At 40.0% G+C, this 9103-nt stretch overlaps 1 protein-coding gene across 3 annotated transcripts in view; it reads left to right on the plus strand.

The window, feature by feature from the left end:
- The window catches only part of LOC147309156 (uncharacterized), a 28475-nt gene extending 20026 nt beyond the window's left edge, over positions 1–8449 (plus strand). For all 3 annotated transcript variants that reach the window (XM_086273507.1, XM_086273508.1, XM_086273509.1), the window contains exons 9-10: positions 17–1473; positions 2601–8449. In XM_086273507.1, the coding sequence (XP_086129633.1) occupies positions 17–1473; positions 2601–2648 (1505 nt within the window). In that variant the 3' untranslated portion in view covers positions 2649–8449. The remainder of the gene's footprint in view (positions 1–16; positions 1474–2600) is intronic.
- Positions 8450–9103: the final 654 nt, after the last annotated feature.

Raw genomic sequence — 9103 nt, forward strand, 5'->3', positions numbered from 1 at the left:
TGTATATTTCTGCTAGGTGAGTGTCTTGGTTTGACTCAAGCTGTTGGCGAACCTGTCCTGTTGGAGCCAGGTTGGACAGGCAACAGAGAGGAAACGTTGCCCTGTGATGTCACTTACAGTCAGCAAACAGAACAGGTTAGGAGCATCAAAGAAGAAATCCAAATCCCTGCTGTTCCACAGAACTCACTAGAGTCCCAGAACATTTTCACTCAGCCTGACTCACATCAGAACAGCCTTGAGTTGAACTATGAACCAACCAGTCAGTCTTCCTTTGACCCGTATGGCTTTAAACTCAGCCCAGAGCATTCTAGTCACACTCTTTTAGACCCTGATGAAGATGAGTTGAGTCCAGAACCTGCTGATGATGATCTGACCTTTGACCCTGAACCCTGCTCTTCTCAACATCAGCTGAACTTTGATGCCTATGGGTTTGATATTACCTCCTCCCAGATGACACGGGACTTTGACCCTTATGGCTTTAAGCTGAGCCCTCAAGAAGAGAACCAGGAAGTATTGGATCCCTGTGGCCATGACAACCAGGATGCAATAGACCGTTGTACCAATGACAACAATGAGCAAAGAAAGCTCTCAAGCTATAATAACCCAGAAATACTGAAACCTCATACCCATGAAAACCAAGAAGTGCTTGAAAATGATAGCCACAATAACCAGGAATTTCTAGATTTGTGTAATAATGGAAACCAAGAAGTGCTGGAACCATCTAGCCTCGAAAACAGGGAGGTGGTTAACCATAAAAACCAAGTCCTGGAACTCTGTAGTCACAACAATCAAGAAGTTGTGGACCTCTGTCGGAATAATAGCAGTGAGCAATTACTTGAACCTTGTGACTGTCATAACCAAGAAGTGCTGGAACCTCACAGCTTTGGCAGTCAGGACGTCCTGGACTTCTCCTATCCTAAAAATCAGGAAGTGTTAGATTTAGATAGCCATGGTAACCAGGAAGTTTTGGATTTTAATAGCAAGGAAAACCAGGGCGTGCTAGTTTCAGGTAGCTACAATAAGCAGGAACTTCAGGAAAATCAGGAGTTACCTGACCAGGAGGGGTTGGACTTGTTGAGTACAGACATTTTGCCTGAAGCAAACAACATCCAGTGCATTCTGGAACCAGAACAGGATGTCAGTTCTGTTAATGACAGCTCAGATAGTGATGTGGCATCCGAAAATATGCTGGGACTGCAGCTCAGTAACCCCAGTGTCTGCACCTCGAATACCACACATACTAGTACTTTAAACATGGCCATCAGTAGCATGTCTGCCAGCCAGGACCTTAATTCGTCTGCTGCCCTGATCCACCACAACCTTTTAGAAGGTGATCTCGGTTCAGTGTTTGGGGCTGGAGGATACATTGGATGTCCTGATGTAGCTGATGACCTAGAGCCATTGCAGAGAAGGCAGACAAACCCAGTACCAGAGCCAGTACGACCAGTTAGGCCTCCTCGACCATCTCTCAGGGTAAGTTGGACGTTATTTTTCTTAACTTATTATAGCATTAAATCGATGGCCAGTTAGTTTGATATATCCTGTGAAATCCTAATTTCAGGTTTACTGTCCTTTATTTATTTTTTGCTTTTATTTGGCCCATGATTGTCGACATTTTGTAGAACTTGGAGATTAAGAATAAATACCCAACATTTAATATTAATATAATTCAAGCCGTCATTAATGTGTTAGGGTTAGGGATTTATTTTTTAAATATGTTATGTGTTAAATTTGAACTTTGAGTTGAAATAATTACAACTGTAAATATTTCTCAAGAGTAGAACCAGGTATTTAGTCATTTTAGCAAAGTTAGAAGTAGAATAGCATCCATTCACATTTTTCTGATCTAATACTTTGTGACTATCTGCTAATACACATCAATGTTTCAGTGTTAATAAGCTGTTTTCCTCATTGTGAGACTGGCCATAATTACTGTATATCTGGCTCCATTTGAACACCTAACTTAATCCTAAGAGACTACATTTACTGGATTGTTGGTATTTATTTGTGAAATAATAAATGAGAATCGGATAAATACATGAAACAAATATTTTTGGATTGATTGATCCAATTTAACTGTCAGACTATGAATTGGCTCCCCAATATTCCATCCAGGTTTTGAACCAATATTTGATCCAAATGTCGCATCATTGTATCCCTAGCTAGAATTATAGTTGTTCTGTTAGTCAGCTATTCCATTAAACTGCTCCAAAGTCCGAAACCTTTCAAACTTCTTACAACGTTGAGATGAAAAACATTTCTTGTAGGGGTTGGACAATATGCCAAAAGTTTCCATCTAACAGCCAGAAATTGCTGATATATTTATTATTGGTTTGTGGTGCCATGCATACATGTTTTTCTTTGTACTGAACATTAATTCTGGTTTCTTTGGCTAATGGTTTGCACCACTACTAAAGTGCCTGCTGAACAGCCCTGAACCTATCTTAAAGAAAATATTTTTTCATTTTGTTTGAAGTTCAAATGATTATTTAAAATAACTGTTAAAAGTCAGCGTGCCTCTCGAACTGCTTTGTGCATAGAAAATTATATTTTAAAAAAAACAACATCTACTTAAAAACATCTACTTTCATGTGTTTTAGGCCAAGGACAAGGCCCAGTCCCAGACTCAGGTCATCGATTTAAAGTGATCTCTCATCATGAAACATTCAAGTGAGGTTTACTGTGTCAGCACGGTTCCTGTGATGACAACAAGGCAAGAAGTGAAGATGATAAGGAATAAAGTACGACAAAGGGAAATGCAATGGAGGAAAAATGACTAAAGAGCTCATTCTGGTGTTAATTATCACAGTAAATTAGTTCAGGTTAATCAGAGGAGAAACAATGGAAGGCAAGATGAAAAAACTACCAGGAACCAAATGATAAAAAAGATTTCCTGATTATTATATTAAGAAACATGATTTTATCCAGTTTTTTTATTTACATCTGTCAAGGTTGCACACGACTGTCTGACCTACTATCTTGTCTTTTTATGATTTGATGAACTGAAGAAGGTTTTGACGGACCTGACTGGTCTGAAGTGCAAATAATGTCCATGTTTGTGATGTGACATACAGTAAATATTAGGACATATGTTACAAGACTTCAAATAGATAAACTGTATATAAATGATACAATGTAATCTGCTGTTGTGGTTTTGAGATTATCTATCCAATTAGTAGTTTAGATCTAAGTTGCATATGAGCTGTAGAGAGTTTATAGTCAGATTTACCAATGAACGCATATCCACGCTCACAACAGTGTTTTCACACATCATTTAAGAGGCTCCTTAAAGAGAAGCAGTGGTTCACTGCCATTCTAGGCTGGATTCTTCAGTTTCACCAGTGACAAAGCACGACTGATGGCTGTGGTCAGGTGTGTGCTTTGTTACATGTGTAGCACGCTCAGTAGTAATGCGATGCCACCCATGTTTATAATTGGACTGTAACTGAAAAGATGGCCACTTCATTCTTTGTTCCAATTTCATACTGCACACTAATGCTGAAAATAAAAACTATGCAGGGATTTTGGTTGTGTACTGTTAGTTAGGCAGTTACAGACGTAACTACCTAACTAACAGCGCAGGCTTCCAATTCTTTCTTTTGTTTGGTAGCAACAAATAAAAAAGCAGCAAAGCTGTGTCCACCCAGGAAATGTGGGTGTGGTTTGGTGAGCAATGAAAGTCAGCGACATTGTCTGACTTCAAGTGGCGATGGGCAAAAAGCCCAGGATGAACTTTTCTCATGTTGGAGGCCACTGGAGTGACTGACATTTGTAAATGCATGAGGTCACCTAGGCAACCACAGCCTGGAGCGTCTACTAGTGATCAAAGCGATGCATGAGGGGAGCGCTGGGGTGGGGACACAACACCAAAAGACAGATAGTTACATCTGAGTGGAAGACTATTGCCTTGTACCGTTGTCATCAGTAGTAAGCTCTTGTATTTTTGTCTCTCCCTCGTAATGTAATTAATTTTACTACTGCTGATATTTAAAGACACCAGTACAGAAGTACTGTATGTAACTTTCAGAAAGCAGTTTCTTCTGTCCAGCAGCTTTTTATAGCACTGCCAGTGAAACTTTATGAAGTAATTAAGATGTGTTTTCATTTGTGGATGGCGCACACAAAGTCGAGCAGATTTACAGTGGTAAGGCAGATCTGAGCATTTCATTGGTGTAAACATCTTTGCTTAGGAATGGTCTGAAGCGTGGAACCAGGACACAGCGAGGGTAAATGTGGAGTGGGTCTGGCACCGGTGCCGCTGTTACGCTGCCCATCCGGCAGTTTCTTCCACCCAGGTCTGATAAGTTTACTGTGATCAGACTAAAGTAGTCAGAACCAACAGTGACGCCACAGCCAGAGTACAAAGCAGAAATCTGTGAGCTGATCATTTTCTGTAGGTTAATCACTCCCAGAGACCTCTTTGACACTGTTATATCATTTTCAGGTTATAATTAGATATCTAATTATATGTAAAACACTGTTATTCCTTTTGATTGTACCCACACAAGGTCACACGCACAACTGCTTTTTAACAAGTACATGATATTTACTGGTATGGTAGCAGAGCATCAGTGTAACCAGTTCATTAGGCAGTTCAGAAATGGCACATAGCGCTTTATTCCTCTGAGCACCCGAAGCCTGTTCTACTGCAAGCGTCATTTAACCATTTGCACTCACATTCACACAAGCACTTTCTTTACACCTGAGAGCTTTTCTCTAACAGTCACATACACATTGAACTTGGGGTTCAGTGTTTTGCAGACTGGAGGATGAAGTCATCAGTCTTCCTCCTGAGCCAACCTGAAGTACAATTCCAAAAAGTTTTCATGCTGTGTAAAATTTAAATAAAACAGAATTGGCTCATCTTTATTCCTGATAGAACACAGAAAGCATATCAAATGTTTAAACGGAGAAAACATATCATTTTAAGAGAAATATGTAATATTTTAATTTGATGGCAGCAGCACATCTCAGAAACAGGGTCATGCTTCCCACTCTGTAGACTTTGGGAGAGGAATGCTGTCCCATTCTTGTCTCATAGAGATATTTTTCACTTTATGATGCTCCACCAGCTGGTAACAGCAAGGACTCTTCTACTATGAAGGCTTTCCATGAAACACATGCCATCTGGATGGGAGTATATGCTGCTCTAAAACTGCCAACTCCAGAGGCACTGATGCACTGCCACACCATCAGAAACGCAGGTTTTTGAACTGAGCACTGACAGCAAGTCGGATAGTCTAGAAGACGCAGTGTCCATGTTTTCCGATTTCAAATTAAAATTTCTTCACTTTGCTTCAGTCCATTTTAAATGAGCTTTGGTCCAGAGATGGTGGCACTGTGGTGTGTGTGGACAACACAGTGAGCTGTGTTCACAGACAGTGATGTCTGGAAGTGTTCCTAAGCCCACGCACTGATTTCATAACAGGATCGTGTCTGCTTGAGGACCTGAAGATCAGCTGCATCTAATGTTGATTTTCAGCCTGGTCCCTCATGCAGAGATTTCTCCAGATTCTCTGAATCTTCTGAGCTTATGACTTTGGATGATGAGATATTCACAGTCTTTGCAACTATTTGTTGAGGAACATTATTCTGAAATTGCTCTACAATGTTGTTGAAGCACTTTTTTGCAGATCTCTCTCTCAGATGTTCTCTTTTTCCCCCCAGTCCTGTTACTGACCTGTCATCAGTTTGTCTAATTACGTATAAAATGTTTCTTTTTTGTGTCACTTACTTTGTCAGCCTTTTGCCGCCCCATCCCACCTTCTTTGAAACATGTTGCTGCCATCAAATTCAAACTGATTGTTTTTACATGGTAGTACAAATATCATGAGTGTGAGTCTACCTTTACATGGCACACTCAGCAGGCACTGATTGAACCTTTCAGTTCACACAAAGCTTCAGTTCAGCCTACCTCACTCTTTTACCATGATTTCATGACAGCAGCTACACCCATTAAAAGCAAGTATTCCATGACTTTCATATTTGTAGATATGTACATGAACTCGCATTTTCTTTTGATTGTACAATGGTACACATCATATAGCAAAGACATTAAAGTGAAGTCCCACATTCCACCTGCTTCAAACGAGATGCTTCCACTGAATAACTAGAATGGTTCCATTGGAAATGGAAGAAAACACAAGCTGGTTCACGAGTTAACATCAAGGGTCTAATCATTTTAAACAGAACCAGTTAAAGAGCCAGAGCTAATTTAATATAAAAGAGTCAGTGAGACCCCGAAGACCAGCCATCGTCACCTTACCTTATATTCAAAGTTCTTACTTGCAGTTAAAGGATTACTGATGTGTCCCAAAAGTGCATCCTGTTCATCTGGACATTTTCAGTGGGAGAAATGTTTCGTCACTCATCCAGGTGACTTCTTCAGTCTCAGCTGACTGCAGGTTTCCCCAATCTTATATACAGTACATTTGCACAATGAGTGAAACTAGCACCACTGAAGGAACAGTGGGCTGGGAGGTCAGTTCCTGGATCATTAATATGCAAATTGTCATGACCACCGATCAATGGCCATGAGTCCCATTCACAGAGAGTTGGGGAATGGCATGCATCGAGACATTATTGACGTGCGTTTTGCAGTTTTCCTATGCATTTTGGTCTTTTGTCCATGGAAACCATGTGGGTGTAGCATAATGTGAGGGTACACACCTTTAAAGGATATTTAGATCTAATGTGTGTTTCTGTATCATTTAGTATCAAGTTATTGGCAAAATCTAAAATTGACAAATCTACTAGCGTGAATCACAACACTTCATATACAAGCACAGTGCTCCATGTATTTGCTTTGTTCAAATGTACAATCATGTGTAAAGAAAACAGAACATTTAGAAGACTTATTTTGTTCATTTGTTGCATTTTGGAACATAATTAGTTACATACACAACACTAAAATAACAGTTTGCACACTGCCAGCCTGTTACACACAGAAACTATGACGTATTGAGCATGGTCTGCTGCAGAAAACTGGATTATCTTTTTCAGACAGCTGGCTAAAACTATGCTGTCTCAAGCTAATAGACTGTAAACCTAAGCTGCCCGCTGGAAGCTCAGCTTCAACAGCAGTTTCCTGTCTGACTGCCGCCCCCTGACTCATCCACCAGTGGCTGTACTGACGGATGAGAGTGCATTGTACCATGATGTGCTTACAGATAAGCATATTCCATATAAAGTAGTCTCACACATACACAAGCATGCATCATTACAACCAGTAACATGTGATTTAAGATGGTGCTGCATTGTATCTTATGTGATAAAAAGCAGGTTTGCTCAAAATGTCAGACTTTTTGTGGTGTAATAAAATAGCAAATCTGGAGCTCCACAGTGTGCCAGCTGTTAATTTGTTATCCATTCATCTTTGGCCCAGAACCTGCCCTAATTCTTGTGTGGATGTGTGTAGATTTTTGTAGTTATGCATATAAACTTACCTCAAATGTTAGCAAAATAGGCGTGTCACAGCTACCCATGTCAAATAAAAATGAAAGTCAGTTTCTGAGTTTGAAAAATTGAATGATGCAGTCAAAATAATGTCGTCCTCACAATGTGAAAACCTAAAAAGAAGAATATCTGCAAACATGAGGGTATTGTTCTAAAATGCATTTGTGAATAACAGTAGTGATAAATCTGAAGGTGGTAGAAGCTTTACTGACCACTTTGAACAGGTTTCTTCTCCGCCTGGAGAATGGATCTCAGTTCTGATAGTCTCATGGAGATACATATTAATATGGAGTATCTGTCAATAACATCATTTAGCAAGAAACATTTATCAGTAGAGTTTAAGTATCTTAAGTATCTGCAGGTGGAGCCGTCGTCCTGCTTAAACCATGTTTTGTTTTTTACTCTCCCAATAAGCTACGACATCTTTCATTAAAAATTGCTACTTTATTGCTACTAAATTATCCACATGTCAGGAGGAAATCTCAGCAGACTGCCACTCTCCAGGGCTAAAGTGTGTTTTAATCGATTGCCAAGGTAACATCCAAAAAAAGCAAAAATGCATCACTGTACATAGACACATGTAGCGCACACTAAAATGACAAGGTCTGCAATCAGTTTTATTATATACACAGATAGCTGTCCATATCTCTGATTTAAAATATCTATATATTCATTTTACCAGCTGCTTTTATTACCCACACAGGATAAGAATATTACCCAAAGCATTGGCAGAGCTCTTCTACTGTTCAGAGAGGCAGATATCAAGTTCCCTGTGGAGCTTTTCATTCTTTGCAGCGTTGAATGACGTGTTTTCTACGATGTATATGTGTGTGCTCCAAAGCCATGGTCGAAGGACAGCATATTCAGAAGAAATTGTGCGTTTTGTCATGATGCAGCCATGGTTTATTGTGATGATGATTCATTTATGTCTAATGTACAATTTGGTGTCTTAAATGTGTGATGAAAAAACTAAGAAATAAAAGTCATCTGCAAGCCATAATGTGGTCTGCTTTTCCATCTCTATTGTGGAATACAAATACAAATACTGCTACCAATACAAAGCGAGAACGATCAGATGACCCCTGTGAGTCAGCACTTGTGCAATGGTGGGAAAAAGGAACTCCCTTTTTAACAGGAGGAAACCTCCAGAAAGACCGGGCTCTGGGAAGGGCAGTCATGAGCCAGCACCAGTTGTGGGGTAAAGAGGTGCGTAGTGAAAGGATAAGATTGGATTGATAAAGAATTTGGAGAAGATGTTTTATTAATTGTGCTTTGTAAGAAAGAATTGTTTCATGTTTGTAACATTTTTACCTTCAGATATTCATAAATCAAAGACTATGTGTCACAATTATCCTCTTTTTTCCTGTTCTGAGGCAATTCACAGACAATTTCAAAGACAAGGATGGAGCGCTTCTGTTCAGCCAGGCAGGGAGCCAGTTCTGCTGTAGCGCCTTTGAATCTGGCCTCAATGTTACATAGTGAGAGCTGAAAAAAGGATCTGTAACTGCATCTACTGACACATGGCTCCAGCATAGGAAGCGCTGGATTCCTGGTGCTGGGGCAGGCCAGCTGGGCCCAAGACCAGTCTTTGTTTACTGGAAATGAGTACAATGGATTCAGGAAGGCCCACCAGCAGTGGCTGTTGGAA

Source organism: Aulonocara sp. 'chitande type north' Nkhata Bay, linkage group LG18, assembly GCF_057382095.1.
Source record: "Aulonocara sp. 'chitande type north' Nkhata Bay isolate Kocher_YH1m ecotype deep benthic linkage group LG18, A_spYH_male_GT1.1, whole genome shotgun sequence".
Taxonomy (NCBI): Eukaryota; Metazoa; Chordata; class Actinopteri; order Cichliformes; family Cichlidae; genus Aulonocara; species Aulonocara sp. 'chitande type north' Nkhata Bay.